General features: G+C 35.2%; 4 protein-coding genes across 4 annotated transcripts; 3 read left to right on the forward strand and 1 right to left on the reverse strand.

Moving 5' to 3' along the window:
- The first annotated feature begins 298 nt into the window (after positions 1-298).
- On the forward strand, positions 299-790 carry LOC115229183. Its single transcript, XM_029799585.1, has one exon. The coding sequence runs from the start codon at positions 299-301 to the stop codon at positions 788-790; it is 492 nt and encodes a 163-aa protein (XP_029655445.1).
- Positions 791-807: 17 nt separating this feature from the next.
- On the forward strand, positions 808-1,380 carry LOC115229184. The gene has a single exon (XM_029799586.1). The coding sequence runs from the start codon at positions 808-810 to the stop codon at positions 1,378-1,380; it is 573 nt and encodes a 190-aa protein (XP_029655446.1).
- A 1,082-nt stretch (positions 1,381-2,462) lies between these two features.
- Positions 2,463-2,924, reverse strand: LOC118761314 (malate dehydrogenase, glyoxysomal-like). The gene is made up of 2 exons (XM_036499131.1): positions 2,872-2,924; positions 2,463-2,841 (listed from the first exon to the last, which is right to left on the reverse strand). Exons 1-2 carry the CDS (start codon positions 2,878-2,880, stop codon positions 2,527-2,529), a joined length of 324 nt encoding a protein of 107 aa, XP_036355024.1. The 5' UTR covers positions 2,881-2,924; the 3' UTR covers positions 2,463-2,526.
- A 9,750-nt stretch (positions 2,925-12,674) lies between these two features.
- On the forward strand, positions 12,675-13,347 carry LOC115229185 (60S ribosomal protein L11-like). Its single transcript, XM_029799587.1, has 4 exons — positions 12,675-12,714; positions 12,751-12,889; positions 12,921-13,175; positions 13,208-13,347. Exons 1-4 carry the CDS (start codon positions 12,703-12,705, stop codon positions 13,345-13,347), a joined length of 546 nt encoding a protein of 181 aa, XP_029655447.1. The 5' UTR covers positions 12,675-12,702.
- Positions 13,348-16,678: the final 3,331 nt, after the last annotated feature.

A 16,678-nucleotide genomic window follows, 5' to 3' on the forward strand; every position in this document is an offset into this window, starting at 1 on the left:
ACTTTGTGCAATAGAGTTGCGTCACTAACTCAACCGAAATACCATACCGCCTATTGGGAAAGGAACGCTAATTCCTCTCCAAAAACCCAACAAGCCGCAAGGTCCTCTTAACAACATTCGCCCAATCATACTCTTGAACACAATAAGGAAAATCTTCTCACTCGTAACACTGGAACGTATTAAGGACCCTGTTAATGAATATCTGTCGGCTAGCCAAAGTGGATTCAGGCCTGGGCGATCAACTGCAGATGTAGTATGGGGACATAGATGGATCTGTGCCATATCTCAGAAATTTAAAATGGCGACCACAATATTGGGCATTGATATGAGCAGGGCATTTGATACAATCCGCAGAGACAAGCTAATGGAGATCCTCAAAACCATTCTTGACAATGACTCGATCAGAATGGTTCGAGCACTACTTATAGACACCGAGTTAACGGTGAAGATCGGACCCGTAGAATCAAGATCTTTCAAAACAAGCATTGGAACGCCCCAAGGTGATTCAATATCACCTGTACTATTCATTGTCTATCTTGAAGCGGCACTAAGAGATCTGAGAAAACTAGTGAAGACTACTTCAATAACTGAAGTGATATATGCCGACGATGTAGACTTTTTGTCTCATGATAAGTCGACACTCGAAGAACTGCTGAACATTGCTCCTCATGCACTGGAAAAATGGTTCTTAAAAGTGAACATAGAAAAAACCGAATATGTAACAATCAACCGGGAGGCAAATAGAACAGACGAAAAATGGCGAAACTCAAAAAAGTTGGAACTCTTTTAGGAGATAGTGAAGACATTATGAGGAGAAAGATGCTATCGACTGTTGCACTTAACAAACTGCGGACCACTTGGCTACGAAACCGCGAGGTTGGAACGGCCTTACGTGCCAAATTATACAATGCTTTTATTAAACCCATACTTTTGTACAACGGAGGAACATGGGGAATATCTGAGTCTGAATCAAAATCTCTTGATGCATTCCATAGAAGACAGTTAAGAATTCTTATTGGCATCAACTGGCCAAAGAAAATCAAGAACTCCACCCTATACAATATCTGCAACAGCAGACCCGTCAGTGTGGACATTACCGAAGCACGTTGGCGCCTATTGGGCCACATTCTAAGACTCGACCGGGATGTTTATGCTAACTGGGCAATGGAATCATATTACGCAAAGGACGAAAGATCTGCGTCCCGAGGACGCCCACGAAATACATTACCTATTGTAATCTCAAAAGAACTACAACGCGTTAAAAGACAACTGAAAAATGGAGACGACCTAGATACTCTCAGGAGTATAGCATACAACCGCACATCATGGAAAATTATGACCGAAAAGATAGTCTCATATGTGGCACATGTGGGAACTTAATTAGTTTAAATTACATTATGTTCCTATGACAGTGCTAATAATAATAATAATATTTCATATCTAAAAAGAACACCCATTAATGAACTATACCTCTGCACAAAATAGTTCTCATTCAACTGGAAATTAAACTCCAAAAACTTTTGAAGATAGTAAAAGCCTCAGAGTAGATCTTGTTTCAGTGAACTTTTGTAGATCATGGATCCTACCGACATCAACAGACTAATAATCTCAAATGAATTAAACACTAGGCAGATATATCTTTCTCATTTTTCATAAAAATCATTTTTGTAGGTTTTTCTTTTACAAGGCCATTAAGTTTCATAGTTCCGTCGGACTGTTAAACTGGTGTCGGATTTTGTAACATTAAGACTATAAGTATCGAATAATCAATTGGTTAATAGATTAATCAAACTAATTAGTGATAAATGTTAGTTAGGGTAATCGAGTCCAATTTTAATTTCTGCTTCAAGGAATGGCAATGCCAAGTCTATCATTGTTTGTTGTTGTTCGGTCAGGTCAGGCAGAGGAAGAACTTGTTCTATTCCCTCTCGACCAAAACGAACAGGCGATGCGAAATATGGCAAATTGGTAATGTCAGACCGCACATACGCACATTCCACGACGTCGGGCACTCCACTAAGCCCCGAGAGGACTGCTTTTGAAACCCGAAGAGCAGCCACAGCAATGGCGAGAGTAGCCGAGCCCTAAACAACAAGCATAACAAATGTACTTTTCCTTGCTTAGCGTTCAAAACAACCGTCCCAGCCTCCCTGATCTTCAGGCAGAGGTCCTCGATTTGGGTAGGAGAAAGATTTCCGTCATTTATGAGTGCAACGATTGTGGTTTCCGAATGTCCACACACACTCATACTGGTCACTTCAGAGGGCTCAATACCCTAGAACAAAAATAAAGCAATCAACAATAAACCAAAGTCTCAGAAACAAACGTGACAGTTCTTTGAACATCCAGAGTCGTAACCCCAAATATCCGTTGTGATGCATCTATTCCTAAACGATCCATCAATTTGACTGCCAAGGGGACCAGTGAATTGACCTACAGAGGTCACTGAGTGGAGTACTGGATTGGTAATAATTCCGACTATTGCAAAAGGGCAGTAAAGTGCAATCCCGGTGATCAGAGACTCCATTATTTTAGAATTAGCCACAAATAAATCAGCTCTTGTGGTTCCTGAAAATTAATCAACAATAAACCTGGAACTCCCTTTTCCCCCGCACAAATAATAACTAAATCCATTCCTGAGAGAGCTCCTTCTAATTCGTCAGGTCCTTTGAATGCTTTTACTAAACAATTTGTTGGGATATGAGACAGATCTTCTGCAACTCCAGCAGGATCAATGATATCCAATAAGTTCAGTTGACTTATTACATCACTTTCAAGTTTAAAGAGAAGACTCAAAGGTTGGCCTATTCCTCCATTTGCACCAAGAATAGCAACTTTATACTACAAATTTATCAAGAAGTGATTATCTACTTTCGACATTAAAAAGCTTATTTAATTTGATTTTAAGTTATTTTAGCTCAAATTTAACACAAAATAAAGTCAAAAATACATTTAATTATTTTTGTATAAATAATCTATATTGTAACTTTAAAACTAATTAATTCATATTCCAACAAATTGCTCCTGAAAATTTTTATACACTCATTACTTATATTCTGAACAAAACTTTGGAGGAACGCTCTAGAATTGACATTGGAATCGAAAAATTAATCTCCTTACATAAAACAGATAAGGAAAGAAAGAAGCCAAATAGCCTAAAACCAATCATACTGCTCAAATCACTGTGCAAAATCTTAAAATAGTTAGGCGATGCGAAAAACGATATAATAAAAATGAAAGCATACCAAGATAATTAGCACTCTTTAAGAGATACATGGGACATACTTCAAAAAAATAATCAGAAATTTTCGTTTTTAACCACCTCCTCCTTATGGATGACATAAAGCGGTTGTCGACTAATTAAAAGACGATGTCTATATGATTGAGGAGGTTGACTCTTTTCTCGATAAACTCGGCCTGGTGAAGAATTTTGATTATCAGCTACGAATTCAGAAAGTGTGGCCGAAAAATGATAAATATAATAAGACAAATAAAATTGTTAGTAGAGAAGCCAAATAAATTTTTGCTAGAACTCACCAACGAGAAGTCAAATTATTTTTTGCTATTCAAATGCCTAAGAAAAATGGAGAATTGGTTATCATAGAGTCCTCATGGTGGTTAAAACATAGAAACAATTTATACTTAGTAAAGTAATGCTATATTCGTTGCATGACCTAAAACTATTTGCAAATTACGGGGACCCACCGTATTATTATTGCAAAAAGGCTAAGTAGACAAAGTGCAAGAGGATGCTAAACGGTCATGCGAAGACACAATAAGGTCGTCAGGTATATTTATTTACACCTATGTAAAATCTATAAAATTAAGACTTCAGGGAAGCTTAAGATTCGTTCTGTTTAATTAGACCTCCTGACTTTTGAGATGGATTTGATTTAAAATAGTCCGGGTCGTATTAAACTGGGACGTCAAGATTTACAAGGGTAGAATTGCAAGGCTATATTTTTAAGTCTATAAGATATACGTGCAAATACAATAAGAATTATTAATGGACTGACATTGTTTATTAAATATTACAGAATGCACTTTATATCAAATCCTCCAAAAGACAGTTGAGTCTGAATATCAAAATAAAAACTATGATTACAGGTCCTGTAAATAAAAACTCCGGCCTGGAGAACCACTTGAACAAAGAAATTATTACAAAAATATCATTTAGAAGAAAACCAATTATTCAGATTGGACTCTGTTCTTCGCCGAATACACTTGGGTCCATCATTTCTTACATTATTAACAAACTTATCAACAGGACGATTAGAAAAACGGCAGGTCCCGTTCAAACAACGCTCAAAAGCCTGTAAACATAATTTCTTCAACATTACAGCACTGTCACTATAAAGAGACACATTCAGCCAGTCCTCAGCATCCTCTGATGTCAGCAAAGCCTGATTAATGTCAGTCAAAAATACAGGCATTCGATGGTGGATTTTGTCCATGTCTGGACCTGCCTCCATAGTGATGACTGAAAACACGAATTCGTCGACAGATTGACTTCCATTGAGGACAACTCCAGCCATCAGGAGTAGTGGCCATTCTAAACAAAATAATCTCCTCAGTAAAAAAACCTTCGATGGTATCGTTTTTAACCGCCTGGTCGTAAAATAAATAAGGCATTCTCCCCTCCGGCGTCGATTTCCATTCGTAAAAACTAACAAATGCAAAAAAGTATTCTACCCGTCAGCAACTACCACGCATCGAATTAATCCGTTAAAACTTCCATTTTTTGAACTTATTTTTGACAATAATGTCTCCTTTCTGAAATTATTCCGTGTATTTGGATACTTTCTGTCCTCACTTGGACGATAGCCCCAACTGAAGTTTAGTTATGTTAGACAAACTGCATCTGAGTGAGTGCACAGTCACCTTTCCGGTACTTTTGTCGAAGTGGTCGCAGTTTTTTTAGGCCTTTTAAAAAATCTAATAATTTTGAGGTGGAATATATTATATTTTATTTAAGTCGCTCTATCAATAATTTAAAATATTATTAAATTTTTACTAATTTATTTTCTAATTTTTTTAATATTATGGCGAGCATGTACCTAATATTGATATAAACTGGCACTATAGGTCACATGGAAAATTCTGTTGTGGACTTATGCAACATCAAATTCCGACAGCTCCAATAAGTAAGGAGGATGCAGTGCATTTTCTGCAAAATGTGGATATCCTTTCAAAATCACGTATATGTCCGAAGGGACATCAGATGGAATTAGTCTTGGGACCGAAGCTCAATTGGAAATGCTCAAGAGTTGGTTGTAGAGTCCAATGTTCTATTAAAAAAGGTATAATTTCTCTCAAATAATTCTAGATACCTGGTTAGAGAATTGTAGATTGCCATTTGAGGATGTCATCGCCTACATATACTTATGGAGTTACGATAGGCATACCTTCAAATGGCTTCATCACGAATACAATTGGGGTGAACATACATATGTCGATGGGCTATGTTTTTACGTGAAGTCTGTGTGGACGCACTTGTTAAAAGATCTGACGGCAAAATTGGTATTATTAATGTTTATTTCAGGTGGTCCTGGTATGATTGTGGAGGTAGACGAGAGTATGTTTTCCAAACGGAAAAACAACTCTGGAAGAGTTTTACCAAAACAGTGGGTCTTCGGTGGTATTTGTCGATTAGTTATTTTTTCAGAATTTATGTGGCGAAAACAAATACAGAACTATAAGGAATCTTTTGCACAGATTGTAAAAGACATAAATTCCTTCTACAGTCCTGGAATTTGGATGCCGCGTACTAAAAATGACTAAATTGGTTAAATAAATTTTTAAATAATTTTAATAACCATTTAAATTATTGATAGAGGGTTATAAATTAAATAATCTATTTTTCACTAAAAAAATTAATTAATTTTAATTATCTTCTAAAAAAACTGCGACCACTTCGACAAAAGTACCGCCTGCCTTTCCTGAAAGATGAAATTTTTTGTGTTTTTAAATTCAGATTTTTATTAATTGATTCAAGTTTTTTTATTATTTCTTCGGGTGAAGAAAAACTAAATTCATTAAAAATTTTATTTCGCACCACATAATACGGCCACACATTATTTTATTAAATTTTAATTTATTATGAAATTTTTATTAACATGCTTTATTTTGTGGCGATCGGTTTTGAAACTTGGAAAAGTATATCTCTCGAAGCATTCGAGATTTTACAGCAAATAAAAATAGTTTTTTGTGAAAACACAATTAAAATAAATTTAAAAGAACTAGTTTATACATATAATTTAACATTTTAGCAAAAAGAATCTAACTGGCAATACGTGAGAATCCGAGATTCTATTGGTTATACATCAAAATTATTTTTAGAAGAAATATCAAAAAAAGCTCTTCATTACGATGTCGCAGTAATAGTAACAGGCGACTGGCTTTTATTGTATGATTCGTATTTTTGAAATTAAAAAGTGACAGAACGTATTCTTTACTTTGTCGTGCTTATCTCGATTATGTGAGGGACGGAACCATTCGAGTGCTTCACAATTCCTCGATTTTTTCTTCTGTCTGTTGTTCTGGATTGCCTGTACTTGTTTTTTGGCTTATTTTTGATTTATTCTTTTGGAGAGTCCATCATTGTGCCCACAAAACCTCACCCTTCTGTCATGGAACGTCTACACTCTTCTATCCTGGCCAATTATAATCTAGGTCTCCACACTTTGTGCATTCTCGATATTGACTTTAGTCATAAATATGACGATATGACTCATAGTATTAAAGAATTGGCAATTTTCTCCGAGAATTCAGTCATTTTTGAAGCAACGTGTTTATTGATGTCTGATATTGGCTGTGAAACTGGTGTGATATTCCGTTCTCCGTTAGGACAGATTATTAATGTGGAATTTAAACAGAATATTCAGTGTTTTGTGGTTTGCGGGCCGTTGACGGAGGTTGATTTGAGTTTTATTTCCGTCTCAAGTCAGCCATTACAATAAGTGATGTTATTTTAATAATAAAGCTGTCATCTGATTATTTTTATTATTGATTTAGATGATAATTTATTATTAAAAGTATTTTGTTGTGGTGTCTTTATGGACTGGTTTAAGAGAAATGAAATTTTAATTGAGATTGACGATAACCACCAGAAAAACACTCAGTTTATACAAAAAATGACTTTTAGAGAATACAACATTACAAATGGGACAGCACTAGTGGACTATTCTATTCAGGATAAAGCACAAAAGCGGTCGACAACTAAAAGATCTCAACCAAAGCAACGAGATTGGTTTAGAATCCGTCGACCAATTGTTGACCAACAGCTTCTTTCAAATTGTTACCAGGAAAACAGTTTTTTGGCATTCCAATTCATCAAGCGCCTTAAAAACTGTTTCAAACAAGAAATCGGAGACTTTTATAGACTTTTAGGACTTATTTGCGACTTTGGAAACTCCAAAATAACTCTTGAAGATCTAAAAAATCAGTTTTATGCTTTAATCAAACAAAAAGACGAAGCCGAGGCAATATATAATCATTTTATCCACATTTTCTCGTTAAAAGAATCTTTAGAACATAAACACTTTTATGAATCAATCTTTTTAGAGAAAATTAATGCCCTCGTTCGTAAAATTTGCCTGTCTAATCCTCAATTTTTACATAAACTGTCCCAAATCGATTCTCAATGTATTTTAAACACGATAAACCTTTTTGATGGAGTTACTGGAATGGAAGAACAAGTCGATCAACTCAAATTTCTTCTCGGAATGGGAGATTTGCCTACTTCGATGGGGACTGAAATCGGTTTAATGGACCTAACAGATCACGAAGATAAATGTCTTGAAAGGAACTCACTCCGTGCCCGGCTCTGGAATGAGCCATTTGACAATTTGAATAATTTTATTCGTCCAGAAAAGCCTAAAATTGTCCCAAAATCCAGCAAAAAATGCCAGGTGAAAAAATGCACTTCTCATAAAAATCGTCGCAATCCTCACTGTCTTGCATGCAATACTCGTGTGAGTGCGACTTGCTTATTTTTTATGTAGGTCATCAATAACCAGCTGTTTTGGGCCTGGAACGACAATACGCTGACTCCCATCAAGGCCGTCTATTCCTCTGAGTCAACAACTTAATATATTTTTATTTTTAGTTATTAGAATAAGTAGATTAACTTAGTTTTCAACCCAATCGAGGATGTCCTGTGCGAAGTAGGTTATGATTAGATCAGCCCCTTTGGCTGAGATATGTACAATGAAACCTGCTCGTCTGTAAGCTGTAAGGAACTCGAATAGGACGTCTCGTTCTTGGAGATTGCTACTCTCAGCAAATTTTTTGATCATTGTGTATTCCCCAGATGTCTGATAAGCGGCTAAACAGTACTGAGGGTACTTGGAAATGTTTAAATAGTGATTTACTTTTGATTTTATACGATAAATATTGTCGAGATTCACCATGGCTGGTTTGATTATTAGCATGTCGGTCCCCTCTTCAATGTCCCTTGCCTATTGGACTAAGACTATGAAATACTGCTGCTCTCAGAGCCAGTCCGGCAGACCCGGCAGGATGCTGGTAAGTTGATCTGTCAAAGTAGAGAGGAGTACTGCCAGCGGCGTCCCTAAAAATATTACAAATTATGTGCCTGAATTGGCTATATAGATTGGAGTGGTGCTTCACTGAATAGCTCATAACAGCCACGGAAGAACGCAGATCCGCCGAAATTAAATTTTCAGAAATAACAGCGACTCGTCCATCCCTCATATCCGACGGAGCCACGACATGACAGCCCGCTTGTGCATATGCCAGTGCAATTTCTCCCAGTCGGCGAATACTCTGAGAGTTATTAATGCTTGAATTGTTCTGTTGGTCAATGATTCCTGACCATAATTTAATAAAGCAATACCACAATGGCCATGTGATGTGTAACTGCAGACACATACGTCGCAAATCACTGCAAGTTGTGGAAAATGTTTTGTGAGTATTTGAGTCGCACGTACAACAGGGGATTCGGGACTGTCAGCATTGCTCGCCAAATTGTCTTTTTTAAGTCTTTTCAAGGCCCCAAACAACAAAACTGATTTTAATCCTTTTTGCACAAGTGGTTCAATGCGGTTTGCAATATTTTCGATTGAATAATATGTCAGAGGCGGCATGGATTTGATTGGCCCGTCATCGTGAGGCACGTCGCTGTGAACGTTACATAAAGGAATGCCTTATAAAAATGGGATATATTATATTTTCGGGACTTATTCTGGTATTGACTGTCTGCCAATCACGGACGACACGGTTGAAATAGGAAGGAATTATGTATTTTGAGGGACTTGAATAACACCGAAAAATATTTATCATTTAGGTACAAAAAATTCAAAAGTTTTATATTTGTTTTAAAATAATAATATTAAATAAGATAAAAGTAAATTTAACTAAATATAAGTTTAGTTCTGTTTTTTATTAAGACTCAATTACCTTCTCATTGTTGTTCATACAGCAGTAGATATTATTGCTGTTTGAAAAGAACACGTTTCTGTCCTGGCAGTAAAGTGTTTTCGACCATGGGAAGTTATTTCTGCACTTATTTCATAGAATTCCTCTCAATTTTGTATCAAAAAAATACCCTCAGATTCTTCTCATTTATTTTTGTCAGCAAATTCCAATTTGGGTATTTAGACAGTGTTTAGAAATTCAATTGAAGTACTTATGTTTGATAGAAGTACTTAGGAGTGGTGGAAGGACTCAAGTACTTATGTCTATGTATTTTTCAATAGTGGCTAAGTGGTTGTTCTTTTCTAATTCAGTCTGAAGAATTGCGACACTTCTACTGCAAACACCACTCTTTCTTTTTAAATCAGAAGTCAGTCTCAGAAGCATTTTATTCACTTAAGAAAGAAAGCCGTTGTTTCACTTCACAAACTATCAAAATATGTCGAGCAATACCTATTTTTGTGGCAAAGTGGTTTTATTATAGCCGAAAGATCCACTGCCGATGCAGTATGGAGGCATCGTTGGTTTGTTCGTTGTCAAAAGTATAAAGCTGTTATCCATATTATGGGAATTGACCTCAGCAAAGTGTTGGATTGCATATCAGAATAAACTCCTTAACTTGCTTATAAATATTGTTGACGAAGAAAGTGTACAAATAATTTGGCTACTTTATTAGATACTTCTCTCCGTGTAAAACTTGAATGAAACAATACTGGAAACCTCCAAAGAGATTCACTATCTTTGATTTTATTCATTGTATACTTAGAAGCAGTTTTGAGAGAATTCAAAAACGAAATGAATAATTTTATATCACAAAAACAATTTACGCAGAAAAACGTGAACTGCTATCTGAAGACACGGGCTACTAAACATAATCTTACATAAAACTAAACAAATTCTTAGAAAATGGTTGTTGAACGTTAAAATCGACAAAACAGAATGTACCTCTATTAAAGAAAGACGGACTAAGAAGCTAGGAACATTACTGGAAGATATCAAAGATATCGTTCACAGAAAAATTTTATCTGCAGTCGCCTTTAAAAGATTGATGAATATCTGGATCGTCCTGAGGATCTATCAAAATCGTCCTACGCCGGTACTTGGAGATCTATCAAAAAATCATTTATGTCGCTGGATTCTTTCCACAAAAATCAGATAAGAATTGTTGGCATATTGGCCACAAAGAGTATCTAATGATAGTCTTTGCAAGATTTTAAGTTCGCGACCTATAGGTATTGATGTGCTGAAAAGCCGATAAAGCCTCTTTGGACACATCTTAAGAAATAAATGAAAAGACATTGTGTAATATCGTCATGGAAGTCTACTTCAAAGTACAAGTTTAGGTTATCAGTTAAGTCCTGTCCGACCATTGGAGATCTCATAGACCAATTTTCTCCACCCCAATTGCTCATTCGCAATTTCAAGAAGCCTTGATAAAGGCAATCCCGTGACATATTTTACCGTTGATACCCATCGAGTCCTCGGTCGGGAGGGAATTCTCTTCTTAGCAAAATCGCTCAGCATAATGATTCTTTCCAATTAATCTGAAAATGTCCAAGAAACGTTTGTCTGATTTTTACGATTTTTCTTCAAGCAAAATGTCCATCTGTTTGAGTACATCAATATTCGTTATCTTAGACGTAAAAGGATCCTCATTCAACTCCTCCAGAATTAAAGTTCAAAAGCATCAATTTTTAGTCCATTATCCATTTCCGCGCCGTATAGAAAAACCGGGAAAACAATTGGATTGACCAGTCTGCATTTTCTCATAAAGCAAATATCCCTGCTTTTCCATATATTGTTTATTGTTAGGAAAGTACTCCGTCCCATGGCAATTTGCTTCTTAATTTCCAAGCCTCCTTCACCATTCCGATTAATTAGGGATCCCAGAAAGACAACATTATCGCAACTCTCTATTTTGTCATTTCAAATTTTTAGTTCTATTATTCCAATATTAGCAGTCGTCATAATTTTTTCTTATTGACATTTAACAGCAAACCAAAGGCACCGCTTTCTTCTCTGAATTTCAAAATCAACTCCCTGAGGCCGTCCTCTGCTTCAGCCAGTATCGTCAGAATAGCACAAATTATTGATGTTCCCGCATCCAATTTTCATTCCAACATTCGATACAGTATTCGAATTAAAACATGATCATTTCGGCATAAATATTGAATAAGATAGGATATAATAAGCAAACTTGTCTTACCCTGTTACCAGTCGGTGTCTTCATATACTTTTCTAACAGTTGCTTCTTGGTCCTTATAAAGAGATTTGATAAACAATATCAGATAAGCATCAAAACCAAATTCTTTTAAAGCGGACCACAGCTTGTCGTGTACAACAAAAACAAAAGCGTTCCAATGGTCAATAAAGCATTGTATACACTTTTCTGAGATTTATGGGTTTTTTTATAATCCATCGAACATTTGCTTAATGGTCACGTGTTCCTCTTCCCTTCCTTAATCCTGCTTGAACATCTAAGTTTAATTCTTAAATAAAATCACTAACTGATTGAACTTTTTTTGACTGTAATGTATCAGCTTGTTCAGATTATCCTAAAAATTTCATTAGTGCTTCATTTTTAGTATAGCCATAATCAACAAATTCACTATAAGATATTTGACCGTCAATTTGAAAATTTTTGATTATTTCTTCATAATTATTTTCGTTGTTCTTGGATTTCACTGCTGATTGTGATTGTTTCGCATTTTATCCATTGAGCATGCCGGAAACAATTTTTGATGGTCGTAGGAATTACTTTATTCCAGACAAAGAATGTTAATGTCGCAATAGTTTAAGAGTTATTGCATTTTGACAATTTTCCCCTGGCTCAATCTTCTCGGTTATTTCATTTATTTTCAAATTGGGATTAAAACATTTTATAATTCCTTGATCTATTGAGGCAAAAAGAGAATTTCAATAAAGTTTAACCTGACAATAATTTGATGAGAATTTCAGATATTTTAGAAAAGTCATCCGGAGGAATGGTCGTCTTTGACTTGATACGTAGTAAACTAAATCTGTCGTAAAGGATTTTCACACATTTGAAACAACTTAACTTCCCTAAATCAAGGCTCGATTCTGTTTGTGTCAGAAACGATCATGCTTCCACAATTTTCTTATAAAGGACTTGATGTACACATAATGCTCAGTGATTTTAAACAATCATAAAAAATATAAAAAGAAATAATTTTGCTTAAAATTTTATTAAAAATTGTATTAAATAAAAAAACTAAAAATCTTCCATTATATATCACGTTTTTGATAATGGCTCTTGTGGTAGTTATAAGACATCGAGTTATTCATTTATTATAGAAGGAAGAAAACCCAATGAGAGAAGTCAAGATTGCCAAGCTCTGTCTTAATATTTCTGTTGGTCAGTCTGGGGATAGATTGACGAGAGCGGCCAAAGTAATGGAACAACTGACTGGCCAAAGACCTCGCTTTTCAAAAGGTCTGTTTCATATTCTCATTATTCCAAACAGCCAAAATAACAATCCGTAAGTTTGGTATTCGCAGAAATGAGACAATCGCCTGTTCTACCACAGTTCGTGGTCCAAAAGCAGAACAGATCCTCGAATCTGGTCTCAAAGTCAAGGAATATGAATTATACAAAAAGTGTTTTGCTCAAGACGGAAGCTTCGGATTTGGAATCGAAGAGCATATTGATTTGGGGGTAAAATATGATCCCAACATTGGCATTTACGGAATGGATTTTTGTGTTGTTTTGGAGAGGAAAGGTAGTTTAAATAATTTACTAATCATTATTTAGGGTATCGAGTGAAGAGGAGGAGGCGTGGTTGTGCCAGAGTTGGTGCTAGTCATCGTGTGTCTAAGGAAGACGCGATGAAATGGTTTAAACAGAAGGTCCCCCGTTTTGATTATTTTTTCCATAGTTCGACGGTCATGTAATTCCTAAGAAGAGGAAAAATTAACTTATTTTTCTGTTTTTTGACGGTTCAATCAATATCTTTTTGCGGGCTTTTGCGAAATACCTGGCTTAATTTAATTTTCAACTATTTATCCAGAGTTAGTAAGACAGTTCAACCCATATGGTTCCATTTTTTTGCTAAGGAATGTTTCAAAAAAGCTGATGTTATAATTTAGACATTTTTTATTATTTATTGTCACAACATTTCTAAATCGTTAACTCTGTTTGATTTCACGTCATAATAATTATGACCTAGTTTTCATTATTATAGCAAATCTGCAAAAAATGTATTCTATTCAACTTTCTTAATTTCCAATAAAGATAGATAGGATAAAAACTTTTCAATCTTTGGTTTGATAGTGCCGTGTAATCAATGTTAGTCTAAACTGTTCAAAGATGCTTTGAATATCTTCTTGTCATATTTAAATAATCCTTTCAATGACTCAGAAAGACTTCTGGTGTAATAGCAATTTTATTGCTATCAAACTCAAATTTTTTTCATACGTCAAGTCAATGAAAATAGCATGAGAAAATTTTTGTAGCTGTGATAATTTCTCTTTTGTTTGAAATGATAAAGATAATAAATAACCATCTTCTGTCTTTTAAATGTGATATATATCACCATTGTTTTTGCTGTCATTTGCCTAATCCTTCATTGTTTGAATCTGTATCTTATACTTTCATATAAAAACTCGGTGTTTTTACCGAATCCTTGTTCCCTCTTTCGGATGTCAGAACGAATACATTTGTTGTCTTTTGTAATTTCTAATTGGCTAACGAAAAGCTAGAGAATGTATCACTTTGTGCCATATTCATTCCCCAAACATGACCATTGTTTTAGCTTTTAATTAACGCGTCCGATCTACTCTTCGAGACAAAGTTAATTTCTTTGATGAGCACACGCATTTATCTCACAGGATTGATTTCACTTGGAAAAGCTTCCTCAATTATTACATTTAAGTCTTTTGGTATTCTTCCGGCGGGATCATTCCGGACTTATGTTTTCCACGCAAATGAAATTATCAAAATAAAGACTGTCATTGGAAAGACAGAACTCTACTCAGTTTATTTTTCTTTTGAATGAATGCTTTACACAATTCAACGGAATCGTCAAAAATCAACGAATTTTCAACATTGTACACTTGAGCGTTTTGAACAGGAGGACAACCTCCTTGAATTTACTATACTTCTCAACACTCGACATTACAATAGAATACAGCCAACACCTAAATCTGTTTCGTTTCTACTGGTTTTTTAATAATCTCAGAATAGTCATGAAACTCACTTCGAAATGAAATTCCAGGAAAAGATTAATCATGGCTGGTCATTCTATACATATTACTCGTCATGGTAGTCTATCAAAATGTTAATACTCATTTCAAAGAAGACCAATATCTTTCTGGGCCGCCTTGACTACTTTCTTACGTCGGCATAGTACTTAGATTAGCTCGAATTTTCCTCTTCAATTTGTGTCTGTCTCCGTGTGAAGAAATGGTTACACATTGGCGAGTTCAAAAGACGAATGAATAAGCCAAAAGGGAAGTAGAGAGTTCATTTTTAGTGATTACTCATAAAGAATATTTTCAGGTTTGTCTATTTCCTCACGTTGAAAGTCCATCTGCGTAAACAACTCATATATCTCGTTTGTCCTTCTTGATGGCTTCATCGTCGTGGACAGAATCAGGGTTTTGATTCGGAAATTGCTTTCTTTGTTTCTTTGATTGGAAGTTGACTTTTGGTGAAACATTCCAGCACAAATGACAGAATCAGAATCTACCGAATTGACAGTGACTAGACCATGTACTGTGATTTGTTTGAACTGTCTAATTCAATGTACTTGCTTGCAAGTCTTGGTGAGAGTTCCAATCAGAGTGAAATATTATGAGTCTGTCTGCAGTTTGTACGTTTAGTCATATTCTACCAGCCCAAGTACTCAAAAGTAATATAAACGGATCAAGTTAAGGGTTCGTTGGGGAACTCCCCCTTAAAGCTTTGATTATTAATACTCTTTTCGAAAAAACAAAAAGTAATTTATTTAATTGAGATTCCGTTTATGCCGTATTTTACTTCAGGTCAATTTTTCTTCCTCAATTCTCTTAACTAGCTGCCTCCAAGATCCACGGTTCTTTACAACTACTCTGAGCATATCCAAATTATCTTCCATTTCCCCTTTTGTTTCACATTGGTCAGGTCCTTTTGTAGGAGGTTTAACGGAACGAGTTGTTCACTCCTAGGCAGAAATAGTTTTCCATTGCTATGCTGGCAGATGTCATCTGGTTCATCCGAAATATGTGATCAATAGATGCCATTTTGATTCAATGATTTCCAGGCTCAACGCTCTTGCATTACATATTTTGTATAGATTTTTGGTTGTTATTTTCTATGCCCAGTTGATTCCATTCAACAGTCGGAGTTGTTTACGATGAAAGAAATCTCGTTTGTTAATTATGGCTTTAATATTTTCTTGTCTCTATATATAGTCGATATAATCTCCATAAATCACTTTAGTTTAAAGTAGATTGTCAATTAGTAGTCTGAAGTCTTTGAGTGCCGCCTCCAGATATGTCACAAAAAGTACCAGTCACAAAGAATCTCCCTGCAGTACCCCGAACGTTGTATCAAATGGGACAGACTCTTCATTAGCAAGACTCAGCTGCGTAATTTAGAGCAGTGGTTCTCAACGGTGGGCGATTCGCCCCCTAGGGGCGATTTTTTTTGGTAGGGGGGCGATTTTTTCTGCCAGGGGGGCGATGGCTGATTGTTAATATTTGAAAAATTAAAATCTTATGTTAGAAGTCGATAATCTTTGAAAAAATAAAGATATATAATCAAGTCTAATAATATTTATTAATAATATGATATTTTTATTATATTTTATTTAAATTTTTAAGCGTGATTTTTAGTTATCATTATGGGTCGTGTTCAAAAAAAAGTCAGAATGTATAAAGATGAATATATTTCTCTTGGAAGAAGAGTTATTATTTGCAAAATCTTTAGTCACGGATACTACAGGATTGTCAATATTCAAAATGTTTGAATCTTATTTATTCTTAAATGATATTCCATTTGAACATATTTTATCGTGCGCAACTGATGGCGCAATGGCTATGGTTGGAAAATATCGTGGTTTTTTAGCTTTTCTAAAACAAAAATCTCCAATGTCCACTTCAATTCATTGTATTTTACTTTGGCATCATTTAATTGCAAAAAATTATCTGAAGAATTGAATGCATCAATGCAAACAAACTAAATATAGAAGAAAGAGGCGACATTAGAATTACACTTACGAAAAGAAGTACAAATTTTGAAAAA

This window comes from Octopus sinensis, unplaced genomic scaffold, assembly GCF_006345805.1.
Source record: "Octopus sinensis unplaced genomic scaffold, ASM634580v1 Contig12060, whole genome shotgun sequence".
NCBI classification, from domain to species: Eukaryota; Metazoa; Mollusca; class Cephalopoda; order Octopoda; family Octopodidae; genus Octopus; species Octopus sinensis.

Bases quoted from the DNA above. Each gene is read 5' to 3' on its own strand.
- LOC115229183 (XM_029799585.1), top strand. From the start codon at position 299: ATGGCGACCACAATATTGGGCATTGATATGAGCAGGGCATTTGATACA.
- LOC115229184 (XM_029799586.1), top strand. From the start codon at position 808: ATGAGGAGAAAGATGCTATCGACTGTTGCACTTAACAAACTGCGGACC.
- LOC115229185 (XM_029799587.1), top strand. The intron at 12,890-12,920 runs GTCTGTTTCATA...TATTCCAAACAG, and splicing joins AAGACCTCGCTTTTCAAAAG to CCAAAATAACAATCCGTAAG. The intron at 13,176-13,207 runs GTAGTTTAAATA...ATCATTATTTAG, and splicing joins TGTTGTTTTGGAGAGGAAAG to GGTATCGAGTGAAGAGGAGG.